The sequence below is a fragment of the Notolabrus celidotus genome, chromosome 4 (genome assembly GCF_009762535.1).
Source record: "Notolabrus celidotus isolate fNotCel1 chromosome 4, fNotCel1.pri, whole genome shotgun sequence".
NCBI lineage: Eukaryota > Metazoa > Chordata > Actinopteri > Labriformes > Labridae > Notolabrus > Notolabrus celidotus.
In genome coordinates this window covers 39,249,017-39,269,132 of record NC_048275.1, presented here as the reverse complement: position 1 = coordinate 39,269,132, position 20,116 = coordinate 39,249,017, and the positions used below count along the sequence as shown (strand labels likewise).

At 44.4% G+C, this 20,116-nt stretch overlaps 3 protein-coding genes across 6 annotated transcripts in view; 1 reads left to right on the top strand and 2 right to left on the bottom strand.

The window, feature by feature from the left end:
• The window catches only part of apmap (adipocyte plasma membrane associated protein), a 28,337-nt gene extending 8,472 nt beyond the window's left edge, over positions 1 to 19,865 (top strand). Inside the window, exons 5-10 of one of the 2 annotated variants that reach the window (XR_004630957.1) lie at positions 1,091 to 1,207; positions 2,706 to 2,880; positions 3,055 to 3,189; positions 4,479 to 4,671; positions 6,068 to 6,381; positions 19,661 to 19,865. Coding sequence is in view for 1 of the 2 variants with exons in the window: in XM_034681410.1 (XP_034537301.1) it covers positions 1,091 to 1,207; positions 2,706 to 2,880; positions 3,055 to 3,189; positions 4,479 to 4,671; positions 6,068 to 6,277 (830 nt within the window). In the remaining variant the exon portion in view is untranslated. Of the gene's footprint in view, positions 1 to 1,090; positions 1,208 to 2,705; positions 2,881 to 3,054; positions 3,190 to 4,478; positions 4,672 to 6,067; positions 9,977 to 19,660 lie in introns of those variants that run through there. The other variant, XM_034681410.1, reaches the window with a different exon arrangement.
• LOC117811230 (NACHT, LRR and PYD domains-containing protein 3-like) overlaps positions 1 to 20,116 on the bottom strand; it is a 574,987-nt gene that overhangs the window by 219,261 nt on the left and 335,610 nt on the right.
• Positions 11,235 to 18,773, bottom strand: LOC117811258 (cystatin-F). 3 transcript variants are annotated; one of them, XM_034681432.1, is made up of 5 exons: positions 18,621 to 18,773; positions 18,418 to 18,519; positions 14,792 to 14,970; positions 13,035 to 13,157; positions 11,235 to 11,715 (listed from the first exon to the last, which is right to left on the bottom strand). In XM_034681432.1, exons 2-5 carry the CDS (start codon positions 18,464 to 18,466, stop codon positions 11,635 to 11,637), a joined length of 432 nt encoding a protein of 143 aa, XP_034537323.1. In that variant the 5' UTR covers positions 18,467 to 18,519; positions 18,621 to 18,773; the 3' UTR covers positions 11,235 to 11,634. The 3 variants fall into 3 exon arrangements, with proteins under 3 accessions (XP_034537323.1, XP_034537324.1, XP_034537322.1); XM_034681433.1 differs by having other exon boundaries at positions 18,635 to 18,773; XM_034681431.1 differs by having other exon boundaries at positions 18,418 to 18,773.

The following is a 20,116-nucleotide window of genomic DNA, read 5'->3' as shown; positions in this document are numbered from 1 at the left end:
ACACTCTTCCCCCCATCTATAACTCATTCCCTCGTTCCTCTTCTGTCCAGATCCATCATGTTTGTACTTTTAATACCTGAATCTCATCTGCACAGGACATGATCTGTTGGTAAAGGTCCCTTCTTAGTCTGCTTTTTTTTTCAGTCATAGTTTCTGTTGTAAATGTTGGGAAACACAAAGAGAGCGTCAGTTATGTGCTTGTATTTTCAGAAATATCAATCAATCAATCAATCAATCAATCAATCAATCAATCTTTATTTGTATAGCGCCAAATCACAACAAACGTTATCTCAAGACTCTTTTACAAACAGAGCAGGTCTAGACCACTCTGTGTTAAATTATGAACAGAGACCCAACACCAAGACAGGATAAGACTCAGTCTGACCCCACCTTAATCCACCATGAGCATTGCACATTGCAGTATTTAGCTAGTTACAGCGGAGAGGACAAACTTCCTTTAACAGGCAGAAACCTCGAGCAGAACCAGACTCATGTTAGACAGCCATCATGCCTTGACTGAGTTGGGTCTGGAAAGACAGATAGAGGGGAGTAAGAGAGAGAGGTGATAGTGGTGAGACAAGTAGTAGTAGCTGTTGCCGCTGAAGTCCAGTCAGTCCGGATCAGCTGGAGTCCAGAACGTCTGCAGCAGGAGGACGTCTACGGCAGCTCAGAGGAACCTACGAGACAAGGGAGCTCAGGGACTCCAGAAAGGTCTATGGTTAGTTATTTTAATGGGACAGGGAGAGTTAGTAGTAAGTGATGAGGGGTTGGGGGGAAGGGGGTGAGCTAGGATCCCAGTGTGTCAGTGCGCCAGTTCCTCCAGTAGTCTAGGCCTATAGCAGCATAACAAAAGCTGGTCCAAGCCTGAGCCAGCTTTAATTATAAGCTTTATCTATTTTATATTATTTTTTAAATAGAGACATCATCAACCAAAAGTAGAACTTCAAAGGTTTCCTGTGGGGTTTAAGAGGTGTTGAAGGTCAGGAGATGAAGATAAGCTTGATGTGTTTCAGTTTTTACTTTTGTTATTGAGATGAAACAAAGTCATCGTCCTCAGAGCAAACGTGAAGACTCTGATGTGTGTCCTCAGGGTCCAGAGAGGAGGAGTCCAGCTGTGGGAGGCCGTTAGGGATCAGGATTGGACCAAACGGGACTCTGTTCGTGGCGGACGCTTACCTGGGTCTGTTTGAGGTCAACCCCACCACAGGTGAGAGTACTGTACAGAGAACAGAGTATCCTCCCTGTCTTCAGTCAGTGTTCAATGTTTTCATCTTTATTTGTCGATCACAGAGCTCTCTGCTCTTTGTTTCCACACACGATACAAATAACTGTTTCACAACAAAGATCTTAAAGTCTGAACTTTGATGAGTTGTTTTAAAATCTTTAATTGTGAACCTGAGACAGTTATCAGCATTACCCAGCATGCTCCATCACTCTGCAGGAGTGTGAGATTCCATCACCGTGTCTTCAGTGAGCGGGGACTGAACATGCTGACAGCTTCATGTTAGTTACACTAACACTGTAACTCGTGATGAAGTCCAGTCAGAAACTGGGAGAGAGGGTGGGTACAGTGAAGGGTCACATCAAACCAAAGGTGCTCCACTTAGAGAGGACTAAAGCCTCTCTCTACGGGGGGCACAAGTAACCCTTCAAGAAAACCTGGGATTTGAGTGAAGCTCTTTTTCATCAATCAATTTTTATTTGTAAAGCTCCAAATCACAACAAACATTATCTCAAGACACTTTTAAAACACCAAGACAGGATAAGACTCAGTCTGACCCCACCTTAATCCACCATGAGCATTGTACCTCACAGTATTTAGCTAGTTACAGCGGAGAGGACAAACTTCCTTTAACAGGCAGAAACCTCGAGCAGGACCAGAGTCATGTTAGACAGACATCTGCCTCGACCGAGTTGGGTCTGGAAAGAGGGATAGAGGAGAATAAGAGATAAAGGGAGCGGTGATAGTGATGAGATGAGTAGTAGAAGCTGTTGCCGCTGGAGTCCAGCACGTCCGTATCAGCTGGAGGAGGTCTACGGCAGCTTAGAGGAACCTACGAGACAAGGGAGCTCAGGGACTCCAGAAAGGTCTATGGTTAGTAACTTTAATGGGACAGGGAGAGTTAAAGTAAGTGATGAGGGAAGGGGGGAAGGGGGTGAGTTAAGATCACAATGTGTCAGTCTCAGCCTATAGCAGCATAACTAAGAGCTGGTCCAAGCCTGATCCAGCTCTAACTATAAGCTTTATCAAAAAGGAAAGTTTGAAGTCTACTCTTAAAAGTAGAGAGGGTGTCTGCCTCCCGGACCCTGACTGGTAGATGATTCCAAAGGAGAGGGGCCTGATAACTGAAGGTTCTACCTCCCATACTACTTTTAGAGACTTTAGGTAGGACCAGCAGGCCTGCATGTTGGGAGCGTAGTGTTCTAGAGGGGTAATAGGGCACTATGAGCTCTTTAAGATATGAAGGTGTCATCAGTCACATGACCTTTCAGCTCTAACACTCACCCATCTCCAGTATTGAATGAAGGATGTTCCTGTGTCATCCCGTGAGTGTGTGTTGTCTTACTGACCCTGCTGTGGTCACCTGGGTCTCTTGGTTACCTGTGCACAGCAGCAGCCGGTCTCGTTCCCTCACCTGCCGGACTTGCCTCATGGTTCAGCTGATGACCGTGTGTCTGCGTCTCTTCTTCTTGTGTTTCTGCAGGTGAAGCCACCAGGCTGGTGAAGGGGGGTGATGAGGTCGCTGGCAGGAAGCTGTCATTCATCAATGACCTGGCGGTGACGCAGGATGGGAAGAAGGTGTACTTCACTGACTCCAGCAGCAGGTGGCAGCGCAGAGAGTACCTGAACCTCATCATGGAGGCCACGGCTGACGGGCGGTGGGCTGAATGATTTCTGTCTGATGTTTATTTGAAATGTGTGTTGTGTTTCTGTTGACGTTAATGTTTACTTTGATGCTCTTATTTTGTTAATGACCTCATCATTTCCTGCTGGATTTCACACTAAAAGCCCTCCCCCAGTGTGTTAACACAGGTCTGTTGTTGTGTTTTCAGAGTGTTGGAGTACGACATGGAGAGCAGGGAGCTGACAGTGGTGATGGAGAACCTTCGATTTCCAAACGGCATCCAGCTGCTGCCTGACGAGGAGTCCGTGCTGGTGGCAGAGACCACAATGGCCCGGATACGCAGGTAACACACCCGGCTCCCCTGAAACTCCTCTACTCCTCCTCTTCGTCTGCTGTGTTTCTCTCTCAGTAAACATATAATCCACTATACACAGAGTCTTTGGCCCCTAACTCGTCTTTTTCTTTACAGGGACTTTACAAAGTTCTTCAGTTTCTCTTTAAACATGAGCTGCCCTCATTATGTTTATCATCTTTCACACATTTCTTACATAGTTCAGCCTTTTCAGATCAGCTCAGTAAAGCGTTTTTCGATCGGAGGACCCAGGGTCTAAATTTAATTCAGGGGTAGATAATCTCCCCCCTAAAAAGCCCCTGCTAGGGGGGTAGTACTTTTCAAAGGTCCCGGGACTTTCGGGGGGCAGGGCCTGCAATGCTGAACGTGTCTGATTGGTAGATTAACCACAGTGTTTTTATTCCTCCCTCCGTCCACAATAACATCACACACATCTGTGATTCACTTGATTTCTCTTTCTTTCATTAGTTTTTATTTGTTCTATCTTTTTTGTATGTGTGTGTACTTTTCAAAAGAAGAAGCTGTGATTCTCTTGATTTAGCAGCTTGTAACAGTAGTCTTCTCTCAGCCCACCGTGAATGTGTCTCTCCCGGTGTTCCGGTTTTAAAAGTGACCCTGTAAACTGGAGGCCTTCAGCTGAACGTGTCAGTGTTTGTGGAGTTTACACAGCTGTTGAAACACAGAGGGAGTTCCTGGGAATGCAAACTAGTTTAGTTTTTATTAAGATTTCAAAATATCCTCATCAGATATTTAATGATGGTCTAAAGACGTTTATGAGGGATGCATTCGGCTGAGAGTCTCCAGTTAACAGGGTCGCTGTTTAAACCAAAACACCGGCCGATCTCTGCGATCACGGCTTTTTGAGTTCAAAAGGATTTTAAAGCCGTGTTGAAACGTCTTTGCTACTCGCGCTTATCTCCTCTCACGTGTTGATTCAGTGAATCCATCTGTGATGAAATATAGCACCATCTAAAACAGACCAGCTGGGTCTCTTCATGCTAACAGGCTAACTGTTGTGTTGCTCATAATGATACCTGCCTGTCCGTCTGCTTCTATGGTGTCATCTGTGATGAATGTCATTCCTCTTTGTTTTACCGCCCTCTACTGGTCTGGTGGTGTAGTGCATTTACTTTTTTTCTCCATACTTCACTGGCCTGATTTACACAATCTACCCGGGACTTCAAATTTCAGAGCTGAGCCCTCAGACTCTCCAGAGTCTTGTCTCTAGTTTCATCTTTAAGGGGTTCATCAGGTTATTAAACCGTCTCTGTTTTCATCAGGGTCCATGTTGCCGGTCTGAACAAAGGTGGGATGGACACGTTCATTGACAACCTGCCTGGTTTTCCTGACAACATCCGCCCCAGCTCCACCGGAGGTTACTGGGTGGCCATGTCCGCGGTGAGACCAAACCCCGGCTTCTCCATGCTGGACTTCCTGTCCCAGAGACCCTGGATCAAGAAGTTCATCTTCAAGGTAAACTACACAGAGAGGATCCAGGTCTGATCCGGAGCTCTGTGAACTTTTATAAAATAATCTGGTGTATCAGCCCCTTCCCCTCCCTCCTCTAACCCTCGTCCACTTCCCTCCCTCCTCTGACCCCTCATCTCCTTCCCTCCCTACTCTAACTCCCTGTCCACTTCCCTCCCTCCCTCCCTCCTCTAACCCTCATCCACTTCCCTCCCTCCTCTAACCCTTGTCTACTTCCATCCCTCCCTCCTCTAACCCTCATCCACTTCCCTCCATCCTCTAACCCTCGTCTACTTCCCTCCCTCCTCTAACTCCTCGTCCACTTCCCTCCCACCTCTAACTCCTCGTCCACTTCCCTCCCTCCTCTAACTCCTCATCCACTTCCCTCCCACCTCTAACTCCTCGTCCACTTCCCTCCCTCCTCTGACCCCTCGCCCACTTCCCTCCCTCCTCTGACCCCTCGTCCACTTCCCTCCCTCCTCGAACTCCTCGTCCACTTCCCTCCCTCCTCTAACCCTTGTCCACTTCCCTCCCTCCTCTGACCCCTCGCCCACTTCCCTCCATCCTCTGACCCCTCGTCCACTTCCCTCCCTCCTCGAACTCCTCGTCCACTTCCCTCCCTCCTCTGACCCCTCGCCCACTTCCCTCCCTCCTCTGACCCCTTCGTCCACTTCCCTCCATCCTCGAACTCCTCGTCCACTTCCCTCCCTCCTCTAAACTTTGTCCACTTCCCTCCATCCTCTGACCCCTCGTCCACTTCCCTCCCTCCTCGAACTCCTCGTCCACTTCCCTCCCTCCTCTAACCCTTGTCCACTTCCCTCCCTCCTCTGACCCCTCGCCCACTTCCCTCCATCCTCTGACCCCTCGCCCACTTCCCTCCCTCCTCTAACCCTCGTCCACTTCCCTCCCTCTTTAACTCCTCATCCACTTCCCTCCCTCCTCTAACCCTCACCCACTTCCCTCCCTCCTCTAACCCTCACCCACTTCCCTCCCTCCTCTAACCCTCGTCCACTTCCCTCCCTCTTCTAACTCCTCGTCCCCTTCCCTCCCTCTTCTAACTCCACATCCAATTCCCTCCCTCCTCTAACCCTCGTCCTCTTCCTTCCCTTCTCTAGCTCCTTGTCCACTTCCCTCCCTCCTCTAACCCTCGTCCACTTCCCTCCCTCTTCTAACTCCTCGTCCCCTTCCCTCCCTCCTCTAACTCCACATCCACTTCCCTCCCTCCTCTAGCCCTCGTCCTCTTCCTTCCCTTCTCTAACTCCTTGTCCACTTCCCTCCCTCCTCTAACCCTCGTCCACTTCCCTCCCTCCTCTAACTCCTCGTCCACTTCCCTCCCTCCTCTAACCCTCGTCCACTTCCCTCCCTCCTCTAACTCCTCGTCCCCATCTCTCTCGTCCCTCAGCTCTTCAGTCAGGACACATTGATGAAGTTCGTCCCTCGGTACAGCCTGGTGGCGGAGCTCCATGATGGGGGAATCTGCACACGGAGCCTCCACGACCCTAACGGCCTGGTGGCGGCCTACATCAGTGAGGTCCACGAGCATGATGGGAGTCTGTACATGGGCTCCTTCCGCTCTCCGTACATCGCCAAACTGGACCTGAGCAAGGTGTAGAAGAAACCCTGCTGAGGACAGACGATCACAGACATTAGTGATTCCGTCTGACAGAGAGACACGGAGGTTTCATGATCCAGGATGTGAAATATAAACCGTCACAGGTGAGGAGGTCGGAGGTCAACAGCTTTGTTCCGGAGGTTTGAAACATGAGACCTGATGTCCATGTGTGGGGAGTAAGTTTTGGGGAGGGGTCGTGTTGTTGTAAATTTGGAGGCAGGTCTGGTTCTGATAACACCTGTCAGGCACTGAGAGGGGACGACCAATGAAATGATTGCTAACCGTGTTGTCTGTGATCAGCTCTACCTATAAGACGCTTCATGTTCAAGACGTACGCCCCACAGGAGGCGGATCCAGTCATCCAGGAAGTGTTTGGCGTTGTGCTCGTGATTCCTCTCGTTGTGTTTATTTTCAGATGAATGATGTTGTTGATGATTTGATCAGATGTTTCTGTTCTCAGGTTTCCTCTGATTTAACTCTTTAAGCTCTTGGTGTCTGCTGGTGTTCAGGAAGGATTGATCCGTTTGGCCTTTTTTTAGTTTCTTGAAGTGTTTGTTTTTTTCAAAGACACTTATATTTAAAGAAAGAGGATGTTTTGACTTGGCACTGAAACTGAGGCACTTTGTGGCATGAGTATCAAAAGTTTATATACTGTACCTAGCACTGGACTCACGACAGCCTGGCTTTACTGGCTGAAAACCACTTGCAAGCTAGCTCAAGCTGATCGACTAGCCCCCCTGGCTGGCTGGCTTACTCACTCGCTTGCTAGCTCCAAAGGCGGTCCCTCTGTAGCGAGTTAGCTCTGTCATTAGCCCTGTGTTCAGCTCCTGTCAGCACACAGACGGGTTTTCTTCATGCTAAATGGGATTCTGTTCTTGCTCTTTGTTGTTGATTCAAAGCACAGCTCTCTACCTCTGATGCTAACTGTGTGTGTTAGGGTTAGAGTTGTCTCAAATCAAATGCTAATGTCAGCCATTTTTTCTCTTTAATGCGATGAGCTAATCCAGCAGGGAACTGTTCTAATGGTTCCTACAATTCAGAGACATCATGAAGAGGACGGAGGAGTTTTATGTTGTAGGCAAACAAAGCGACAGGAGCTCAGAGCAGGTGACACGTCATGTGACACGTCATGTGACACGACATGTGACACGACATGTGACACGACATGTGACATGATTAATAACTCTTACGGCCAAATTCCACCAGATCCGTGTCCGGTCTGTCTCTGATCCATCACAGCACTGGATCTGATAGGTTTCTATTCTAGTCAATGTGTTAACTTCCACTGGATCCGCTCTGTTGCGTTCCGGCTGTGTCTCTGATCCGGCAGGTCGGAGCCCTCCGGATCAGATACACAAGACTTCTATTTTTGCCGGATGCCGGATCACGACGCATCAATCTCAACAGAGCAGATGGAGCGGGACAGGAAGTCAGGTTTCACCAAAACAAAATGAAAACATCCGGTTAATTTTCAGAATAAAACACTCTGTGTTATCACCAGATCGTATTTCACTTAACTACAACAACAAACCAAAGTCATGATGAGTGGAACCAGGCCTGGAGTCAACAGGTCAGAGGTTTTCAGAGGACCAGAAAGACAACATGGATGAGGAGAGGAGGAGGAGAATCCTTGATTCAGTGATTACTGCAGGAAAACCTCGGTCACATGACTCCAGCTGTCCGGAGGTCCTGCTCCGTGCTGCGTTCAGAAAACACAACCGGTGGGTGTTGATGGACGAGAGAGCACGGAGCTGGACCGCAGCGGATCAGAGATGGACAGGACATGGATCAGTTGGAAGTCCCGTGCGACAGTCAGCTGAGCTACAGTCGGAACAAGCTGTTCTTCTTCATTCTCCCCACAACCAGAGCAGCTCGTTGAGGCTGTTTAAGGGCCTGTGTCCACTGATGGTGTGTTTGTGTGCTGGCAGTGACTTCTGTGTATTTTAAACTGCACTGTTTGTTTCTTATTAAGTTTAATGAAATGACATTTTTAAAGAAAATGTAAAAACAAAAAAAGGGATGGTTTCCTGGTGTTAGCTGAAACTCTGCTCCTGGAAACTGTACCTTTTAGAAAAAACAAGGGTCAGTCAAAGCTGATATCATTGGTCCCTCCCCTTCTGGATTTTGGTCACTGAAGGAAAGGTGACATTGATGAGCAGCAGTATTAAGCTGACATAGAGGGTGTGTTTGTGCTGAAGGATGCTGAAAACCCTGAACTATATTGGTTCTGTACAGAACAGTTGCTGCCAGCACAGATAATGCTGTTAGTGGACACAGTCCCTGAAGGAGGTGACCGTTAGCAAGGCTAAGAACAGTTAGAATAAGGAGTAGTTTTCTCATCCGGCTTACACCATATGAACTCAGCATTGTGCTCCATTCATCAACCAATCAATCAATCTTTATTTGCATAGCATCAAATCACAACAAAATTATCTCAAGACTCTTTTACAAACAGAGCAGGTCTAGACCACTCTATGTCAAATTATGAACAGAGACCCAACACCAAGACAGGATAAGACTCAGTCTGACCCCACCTTAATCCACCATGAGCATTGCACCTCACAGTATTTAACTAGTTACAGCGGAGAGGACAAACTTCCTTTAACAGGCAGAAACCTCGAGCAGGACCAGACTCATGTTAGACAGCCATCTGCCTCGACCGAGTTGGGTCTGGAAAGAGGGATAGAGGAGACTCACTAGATATCAAACTGAAATATAGACACCATCTATCCCATAATAACAGGACCTAACACTGCTGGAATCTGCAGTGTGTGTGAGATCAGGCTATAGTTTCCTCAACATGATGAGCTCTTTATTTTTAATTTAAAGTCTGTTGTCTTTAAAGAGTCCGGGCTGAATGATCGGTCAGGAGTCAGATATATTAACCCTTTAAGTCAACAGGCTTTACTTATAGGAACATAACAGGAGGAGCGCTGACCAGTGTGTCCACACACATTCATATGTGTGTGAATCAGACTCCAGAACACTGGGTGTCTATAAGTGGACTCGCCCTGAAGAAGACGCCGTGTCATCCAGACCGGTCTACATTCCTCCTGTTGTCATTTATAGACTCGCCTGTTGAATAAAGGTATTTTAAACATGTCCTCGGTTCTATAGGAACAGTGCCTGAAGACAGACCTGTAGCTCCTTCTACACTTATAATCTTCTCCTGCTTTGTACCTGCTCTATGAGCACTCATGATCCTCCTTTATCCTGAAACACTGACTGATCATCTGAAGACTAAAGATCATCTGAGTTCAAACCTTTAGAATCTGTTTTCCAAAGCTCACCCTGTTCTCTCTCTCTCCTCTCGTCATCCCTCCCTCAATGATCCGTCAGTTACAGAGCCTGAAGTCGTGTGAGGATCTAGTAGAGATGTGTACAGATGTTTTCGTGTTTATGCTTTGGCACTTTCTTGTGAGGTGAAACGTTTTTTAAGTTGATATTTTTTAAACGAGGTGCCAAATTGAGTTTCTTTCTGTTTTTTGTATTTTTGCACTAAAAGGTTTCACTCACTGTTTGAGCTCTGCCAGCTGGAGCAGAGAGCTGCTGTGATGGAAGCTGGTATTGTTTATTGTTCACCCCCCCCGTGTGTGACTGCAGACTGCACTCTCTCTCTTTGATTAGGTTTGTTTTGATGGATGCTCCGGCCCTGCAGCTTTTAAGCTTCTTTTGAATAAAACCAGAATCAAACCTTCAGCTCAGTTTGTTTGAGTGATTTCATGTTGTGTGAACCTCCAGGAGAGGATCTGTCTCAGCTGGTAGTTTTACTGTACTGTGATAAACCCACCAATAGAGGCAGTTAATATTAGAGACCCATTAGACTGACAAAACATGTTACATGTTCCAGTTTACACATTTCATCTTAATGCTGAGAGGACAAAGAGGAGTGAATAAGCAGAACAAAGAAAGGAAACTTGTGGAATATTATATCTGCTGCTACATTATAAGGTTTCAACATTTAAAATGGTAAAATAATTTACTTGAAAGGCGGCTCATAAATGATCATTTCTAGGCTTGTAAAATTCCAGGGATTTTCAAAGTTGGAAACTTTCCATGGGAATTAACAGGAATAAATGGGAATAAAGCAGGAATTGACTAAATTGAAGGTTGGCTCTTAATAGGGAACTTAAATATAGTTGGGGAAAATATATTTGAGCATAATCCTGACTAAAAAAAGCAGATTTCATGCAAGTACAGTTGAATATCTCTGCTATTCCTCAATCACATGCACATAGCACACTGCTTACTGCAGGGCTATTGAGACCACGCCCCCTACATGCACTGTGCATTCCTCCATCACATGAAGCACAGATGATTTCTAGAATCCTGCAGAGGCTAGGCTTGAGAAGCTTGAGGGAAGATGCTTTTTTTATTTGCATGTTGAATGGGACTTTGTTGGAGGGAGAGGGGCTCTTATCATTTAACATTTTAAATGGGACTTTGTTGTGATTGCATTCAAAGTCAAATCAAAGAATTGATTGTTCAATAAAATATTTAACACTTGATAAAGATCTACTTACAAATAAATCTGTTTAATTGTATTATTTTGGATGGATGTCTGCTTATAACAAAACAAATATTTATGCTTGGATATGATACCTTTCCATTCAATTATCCTCAATTCCCAGTTAATTCCCATAATTCCAATTGAAAATTTCCAATTTGGAATATTTCCAAAATTCCCCAGCTTAACTTCCCATGGAAATTTACGGAAATTTACTGGAAACTTTCCACCCTTTGCATCCCTAAATCATTTCTAATTCTAAGTTTGTCTCATGGTAGAGGGTCTGATTATTCCTAAATAAAATAATGAAGCTGACTTGTTACTGACTAAAAACTAGTTTTTTGGTTCAAAATAATATAAAAGCAGTCTTTGTATCTTATTACCATGTCTGTGGGTATTAAATATGTCTGTGCTTTAACACCAGTTTATGTAAAGACTTACTAAGTTTTGAAAACATACAATATTTGTGTTTTATTTTGACAGTCCACTGGCTGCTGTTCTCCCCTCCTCACCAGCAGGGGGCCTCGTCTGCTCACATTGAGACATCGCTGCAGGAGAGTGAATGTTTGAATACAAATACTGACATCCAAAGGATCATGGTTTCATTTTATTCTGTGTGAACTGTTTATTTTCACTGATGAGACGAGGTGACAGCATGCAGGTGAACGAGAATGAAGGTGATGGAGGACGCAAGTGATGGAGGATATAGGTGATTGAGGATGCAGGTGATGGAGGATGAAGGTGATGGAGGATGCAGGTGATGAAGGATGAAGGTAATGGAGGATGCAGGTGATGGAGGATGAAGGTGATGGAGGATGCAGGTGAATGATTTTGGACTCAGCTGGTGGTTTCAGGGTTTACACTCAAACACCTGAGTCTGGCTCTTTTTAATCCAGGGAATCACCCAAACCTCCAAGTGACACTGGAGCGTCTGTAAAAACACAGGAAGAGGGGATTTTCCCATTAAAGCCTTTGAAAACTTAAAGGGAGACACATAAAGACTGCTCTGATACCTGTGATCACATGGGTGCATGGTTATTTCATCTGATCACTCTGAATCCAATGACAGAAGTGAAGGTAGTGTAACTTCTCTATCTTAATCCTGTATTTCTATTACCGACCAGCAGGGGACGCCTTAACTGGTGGTTACGAGGTCTCTAAAAAATAGACCAAGCTGAAAGCTCTGGTTCTATGAAACAAAGCTAACACAGCAGAGTATCTAAAGGTACAGTGTGTAGTATCTAAAGGTACAGTGTGTAGTATCTAAAGGTACAGTGTGTAGTATCTAAAGGTACAGTGTGTAGTATCTAAAGGTACAGTGTGTAGTATCTAAAGGTGCAGTGTGTAGTATCTAAAGGTACAGTGTGTAGTATCTAAAGGTACAGTGTGTAGTATCTAAAGGTACAGTGTGTAGTATCTAAAGGTACAGTGTGTAGTATCTAAAGGTACAGTGTGTAGTATCTAAAAGGTACAGTGTGTAGTATCTAAAGGTACAGTGTGTAGTATCTAAAGGTACAGTTTGTAGTATTTAATAATACAGTGTGTAGTAGTATTTAAAGATACAGTGAGTCTGTTTAAAGGTGCAGTTTGTATTATTTAACAATACAGTTTGTGGTATTTAAAAGGAACAGTGTGTAGTATTTACTGGTACAGTGTAAAGCATTAAAGTTGCAGTGTGTAGTACTTAAACCTGCAGTGTAGTGTTTAAAGGTACAGTATTTGGTGTTTAAAGGTGCAGTGTGTAGTATTTAAAGGAGCATTGTGTAGTACTTAAAGGTACAGACAGGAAATGAAACTAGTGTGTCATTTAATCTGACTGAATCAAAAAGTCTACAGCGCAGAGAATGGCAGCCCAAATTAAACAATAAAGACTGAATGAGTCAAAATGTCAAAATCTATTACCAGAACCTCAGTCAGATTAGAGTGTGAATTAAATGATATACGGTATTACATATTTCAGAGTTCCGTATTTCATAATAAGTGGAATACTTGTCCAACTTATTTCGACCTTTATCTTTCTCTTTGTAATCATTTAATTATTTTACATTCATTTAATCATGCGTTTGTTTTTTAAAAGGGTCAAACTAAAACTTAATAACAGCCTCTCTGTCCGATGACTCTTTGTTTCAGGGTCAAATGATTTTAGGAGAACAGCTGGTCAGATTCAGCACATCTGGGATAGATTATTCTAACAGGATCAGTGTTCTTACAGTGGTAATAAACATCAGTGCACACCTGTCCTGTACTCACCTGGTGAAGACGACCTTCAGGCTGGAAGTCACACTTTGACAGGTCGTTGTTGGTGTTGTCACGTTTACGGCAAACTGTTCTGGAAATCTCAAAATCTATGGTGTACCGAAGCCCCTTCACAACCTGAAACACACACATGCACACACACACATGATAAGGAACACTGGAGCAGAGTGTGTTCACTCAAGTGAAACAGTGGGCAGAGCTGGGCAATGTGTAAATTGTTAATTATCAGTGTTATTTTTTTTAATTAACTGTTAAAAAATATGTTAATTTGAAAAACATGAAAGAAACCTGTAACTCTAGTAAATTAGTTTTAATGTAACATGGTCATCTTTGCATTATCTGACTAATATTCATTATCTAAATGGAAACAATTTTTTTGTCACAAATAAGAATACACTATAATAATATTGTTTCCAGGAATACTGCACACTATACCGTTAATTACTACTCACTGCACTTTTAAATACTACTCACTGCACTTTTAAATACTGCACACAGTACCTTTAAATACTACAAACTGTACCTTTAAATACCACTAACTGCACCTTTAAGTACTACACACTGTACCTTTAAATACCACACACTGCACCTTTAATTACTACTCACTGCACTTTTAAATGATGCAAACTGAACCTTTAAAATACTACACACTGCACCTTTAAAATACTACACTATGCACCTTTAAATACTAGATACTGTTGTCTAAATACCACACAGTACCCCTTTAAATACTACTCACTGTACCTTTAAATACTACAAACTGCACCTTTAAATACTGCACACTGTACCTTTAAATATTACACACTTTACCTTTAAATACCACACACTGCTCTGTTAAATACTACACACTGTACCTTTAGATACCGCACACTGCACCTTTAATTACTACTCACTGCACTTTTAAATAGGGCACACTGCACCTTTAAATACCACACAATGCATCTTTAAATACCACACACTGCACCTTTAAATAATACTCACTGCACTTTTAAATAGCGCACACTGTACCTTTAAAATACTAGACACTTCACCTTTAAATACTACACACTGCACATTTAAATACACACTGTACCTTTAAATACTACACACTGTACCTTTAAATACTACACACTGCACCCTGAAATACCACACACTGCATCTTTAAATACCACACACTGCACCTTTAAATACTACACACTGCACTTTTAAATAGCGCATCTGTACCTTTAGATACTCCACACTGTACTTTTAAATACTACACACTGTACCTTTAAATACTACACACTGCACCCTGAAATACCACACACTGTACCTTTAAATTCTACACACTGCACCTTGAAATACCACACACTGTACATTTAAATTCTACACACTGCACCTTGAAATACCACACACTGTACATTTAAATACCACACACTGCACTTTTAAATTCTACACACTGCACCTTGAAATACCACACACTGTACATTTAAATACTACACACTGCACCTTTAAATACCACACACTGCACCTCTAAATACTATACACTGCACATTTAAATAACACACACTGTACATTTAAATACTACACACTGTACCTTTAAATACTACAAACTGTACCTTTAAGTACTACACACTGTACCTTACCCTAACCCTCACAGCAACATCCTCAGTAATATATAACTATATAAACTACTCACCAGATTGAAAAGCTTGTCTTAATTATAGATTTTTCTCAGAGTTTATGTCGACCTCTTACTCTAAACATGGCCTGATGCGTTTCCTGTGTCGTACCTGTCGCTGTGCTCTGTGGATGGCTAAGGGTTTGAAGAGGAAGGCGTCGTTTGATTGGTTGTTGAAGGAGTAAGTGGCGACGAGGACGACCGTCTGGAGGCTGTGGTCGGTCCGGTTGATGTTGTATGGAGATCCGGGCATGGAGCGGCCATGATAGAAGCCAAACGCCAACGTCACCTCTGCAAGGGGGAGGAAGAGAGAGACAAATGACCTTTGACCTGTGGTTGTTCACCAGATATTTGAAATAGTAGTAATATTACAGTAGTTTATACCACTACATTTACTCAAGTGTTGGCTTTTATACTAGTTTGAGGCAGTAACATCAGAGCTGATCTACTTCTGTCGACCTCAGAGGGAAACACTGTGCTGTTCACTGCAACACTTGATCTGAAGCTTTGTGTCTGTGAAGGTTCTCAGTCATCCAGGTCATGGTCATTCAAAGCTTCATAGGTAGAAAGTGGTAGAAATTCCTGAAGTTGTTTCACCTCTCCTCCTAAAGGCTTCTTCAGTTCTGACCAGACTGAGGAAGAGCTAGATGATATAAGCCTTGACTGGGTCTTCATAAAGACCTCCAAGAAGCACAGGTCCAGCAGAGAGGAGAACAGCAACAAACGACGAAACATCGTTATCCCTTACTGATCTGGGGTTTCAGAGAAACTCAGGAGGATCTTCAATAAACACATCATCCTGGTTCATTTCAAGCCCTTTAACACACTGAGACAGACACTGGTTCATCCTAAAGGACAACACACCTCATCACAAACCGAGTAATGTTGTTTATCTCATACAGTGTAACGAAGACTGCAGGGAACAAAACAACCCCTCCACAGACGCATGGCCCAACACAGAAGAGCCAGCTCCTCAGGCCAGGACTCAGCCGTACAGCTGCCCCTCAAGGAGGAGAGAAATGTCTCCTGTTTGTTTGTTAACATCTCTCAAACATGTTTCAGGATGTTTCCACGGTACAAACACGACAGTAGAAAACATATCCAGAACTGCAGCCAGCAGTGAGTGAAGAGGATAAAGCAGAGGAACCAGTTCAGCCTGGACAAACAGTGGGAGAACAGTGAAGTCACGTGCACGCAGAAACAGAGCTCCTCATGCATGGATGGCTGTGCAGAACAGAACAGAACAGGTGAGGAGAGCTCAGACCTAAACAATTGATGTAGCATCCCTCACGCAGCGTAACGTCTCTCACAGAAGGTCAGTCACTCAAACAGATGTTTTTAAAATATTATTTCACATCCAAAAAATACAGAAGAGCCTCTTCAAGGGTGCTAAGATGTCAAACATGTTCACCTCTTTTAGCTGTTTCTATCCAAAAAGAAACTTACCATTCACCAACAGTCTCTTTAGAAAACATGATCAGAAAAGGACTTTTTTTTAAATCAGTGTTAGAAATAAAGTGACTCAGGCCTAAATCAATAAGGTAATTAAAATGAAAGCATTACAAAGAGCAAATGTAAGAGCTAATCTATTAAAGCTAAAACGTAACATAACTACAAGACATCCCATCATCCTGCATGTCTGCTGAAGTAAAACTTATAGAGACAGGATCCAGGTGCACAGGTGAGCATTCAATTCAAACAAGTATTAATGTTTGTCATCAACTTGTCTCAAACATGTTATTGATCACGGAGGGACATGCTCTGGGACAGAGGGGGTTTCAGAAAAATGTGTATAAGGATGTAAAGATATTATATATATATTCTACTACAACAACCTTCAACTAGCTCCAACCAGCTTCAACCAGCTCAACCAACCAGCTCCAATCAGCTCCAACCAGCTCCAACCAGCTCCACCAACCAGCTCCAACTAGCTCCAACCAGCTTCAACCAGCTCAACCAACCAGCTCCAATCAGCTCCAACCAGCTCCAACCAGCTCCACCAACCAGCTCCACCAACCAGCTCCAACTAGCTCCAAACCAGCTTCAAACCGCTCCACCAACCAGCTCCAATCAGCTCCAACCAGCTCCACCAACCAGCTCCAACTAGCTCCAACCAGCTATATCCAGCTCCACCAACCAGCTCCAACCAGCTATATCCAGCTCCACCAACCAGCTCCAGCTAGCTTCAAAAAATTCAAACCAGCTCCAACCAGCTGCGTTTATCCAGCTCCACAAATCAGCTCCAACTCGCTCCAACTAGCTCCAACCAGCGTCAACCGGCTCCAAACAGCTCCAACTAGCTCCAACCAGCTATATCCAGCTCCACCGACCAGCTCCAGCCATCTCCACCAACCAGCTCCAACCAGCTATATCCAGCTCCACCAGCTTCAATCGCTCCAACCAGCTATATCCAGCTCCACCAACCAGCTCTAACTAGCTCCAACCAGCTTCAACCAGCTCCAACCAGCTATAACCAGCTCCAACCAGCTATAACCAGCTCCAACCAGCTATAACCAGCTCCAACTAGCTCTAACTAGCTCCAACCAGCTCAACCAACCAGCTCCAACCAGCTTCAACCAGCTCCAACTATCTCCAACCAGCCACAACCAGCTCCAACCAGCTCCATCTATCTCCAACCAGCCACAACCAGCTCCAACCAGCTCCATCTATCTCCAACCAGCCACAACCAGCTCCAACCAGCTATATCCAGCTCAAACCAGCTCAAACCAGCTCCAACCAGCTCCAACCAGCTCCACCAACCAGCTCCACCCACCAGCTCTAACCAGCTTCAACATGCTCCGATCAGCTCTCAGCATGTTTTTCTGTCTGTTCAAACCGTAGAGAAACTGAGGATCATGATTGATGAAGTCAAAGTCCTGAGGAGAGTTTGTGTCTGAATCAGACTTCTTCCTGGTTTCAGTGTTGTTCTGTTTTTCTGTACCTAATAAAACTGGTTCACGGATGTGGATTTCTTTTTCACAGTTTTTAAAATGTGTTCACTTTAACTGCTCATCACATGAACACATGAACTTAATGCTCGATGGTCCTCAGTCCTCTAGTTTCAGAACATTTGTGTGTTTAGTAAATAATATCCTCACTGTGACACAAAAAGAAGGGAAGTCTGTATTTAAGTGGAATCTTTTCCTCTTTTGTCTGGAGTCTTGTCTCTGAATCCGTTGAATCGCTGAGGTCAAACACGGACTGAGTTTTAACTTTTGAGTAGCATTCTTTCCAGGAAGTGTCTCACAGCGTCATACCCACTCCAGTTATTTCCAGGAACTTCTGATAAATAGATTAAATATAAATAAAACAAAAACTCATCTCTAGACAGAATAAAGACTCAAACTAACCTTTTATACCTTAACACTCTGAAACACGTCACTCCTTCATGATCAGATATAAAGACACAGAGTCCTGTTAGTGTGAGCAGAAAAGACACCAGCTGAACTTACAGACAGCAGGGAGGAGCTCTCTGCTGCTGCATTTAAAGACACTCTGAAATCCTGCAGAACATAAAGCTGAGGGGTTCAGCACTTTATGTTCAGAGGTTTACATCCAAACTGTTTTCAAATGAAGTCAGAGAGTGTGTGAGCAGCTGCAGAACTTTAACTAAAACACAAACTTCACATGACTGAGAAACTAACATCAGACCCAGAACTCTAAACATTTACAACCTTTAAGCAGAGAAACAGTTTTAAATTCATGACAGAAACAGCGTGTGTTGGAGTTCTTTTTTACCCAGAACACCGAGCAGAGAGAGGAGCAGCAGCGTCTTCTGTCCCATCATGCACTCTGTCTGTGTTTCCTGTGAAGAGCTAACACTCTGACCACAGATCAGATCTGTTCACAGCAGAAGGAAACAAACTCATGTTTGTTTCTTCATACGCATTAGCTGCAGGACCTGTTGGTTCACTTCCTGACATTTGCATCACTTCCTGTACCTGCTCAGACTGACCTGCTCCTGATGCTCACTGAAGCCGATACTGTGCATGGTGTGTTCAGTTCTTACAAAATGAAGATAGTTCCCTGAGTGTCAGTGTCATTCTGCAGCCTGACACTGAGTCATGTATGTTTGTCTGCAGCTCAGGGCCCTCACAGCTGATGGTGATCAGTGAGTTTAGGCCCCGCCTCCTCCTTTCATCGTTTCAAACAGGTCAACATGGTCAACGTCACTTTTCTTCCAAACTTACAATTTTGTTCACTTCTGAAGTTAAACTTCTTCATAAAGCACATTTCAAATCAACAAAGCAAAGTGCTCTAAAGTCAAACATAGAAACCATGAAGATAACACTGAGATCAGTGTGTCCCCTCTCTGTAGAGGGCAGACTGCTCCACAGTCCAGCAGCACTTACACCAACACTCACGTTCACAGTTTGAAGTTTCACTATGCCAACAGGTGCTTCAAACATTGAGACATGGACACACTTTTACAGAATACACACAGCAGAGAGGAAAGCTGGAGGGGATTTAGAAATGTGTCATCAGGTTATCTGTCCAACAGAGGGCGCTCTGGCTCCAAGGTTTACAATAGAGGGTATGCATGTGATGGAGAGAACCATGTGACCTCAGAGTGGGCACATTCTCTGTGGTTGCTCCCACTAAGTGAAAGCACATACAGAGTGGAGGCATCGACATTCAGCCTGGAAGCTGCAAACAGTAAAGGCGTTCCTTGTGATGGTTGCAACATGTTTATGGCTTTTAAGTTGGCATTTTCGGAAGTTGTTATCTTGTGTGGAGTCTCTCTCTTCCTCACAGAGATTGGGCGGCTCCACCTGCACCTTCACACCTACACCGGATTACTGCAATCACCACCTGCATTTAAGCCCTGCTGTGAGGCTTCTCCAGTGTGAGATTATTCCCTCATCTGATGTGGTATATCAGCCCGTTCTCTAGAGTTCTCTCGTGAATTTTCAATTGTTCAAATTTTCCAGCTGTGTGTGTTTTTACCAGTGACTAACTCTGCTGTCCTCCATTCTTCCAGTGCCTCCACGAGCCTCCAGTGCTGCCGCCCAATCTCTGCCATGCTGCCACACTCTCTCCCTGGATTCACTCACCAGCCTCCTCCTCAAGCCCTCACGTCTCCAGCCTTCACCTCTCCTCGGATTCTCTCCTCACGCCTTGGAGCCTGGATCCCTTCCCTCCACCCTTTAAACCCTTCAATAAATGCACTTAACTGCTTCATCTGACTCCGGTTGTGTTTTTGGGTCCACACTTAAACACCTGGTTTTCTAACCACCACATCCAAACCAGTAAAGGGCTGTGTGTTGTTTGACCAGCTGTATAAAAACACTCCAAAGAGTCAGAGCTTTCTTTTTACAGGCTGACAAATACTAAAGGAACAGAGGAGCAGAAGGGTTAAAGTCAGAGGATCCAGGCACAGAAACATGACTCACTGAAAGGAAAGTTGGATTTTGGGGGGAAATCATGCTTCAAGTTA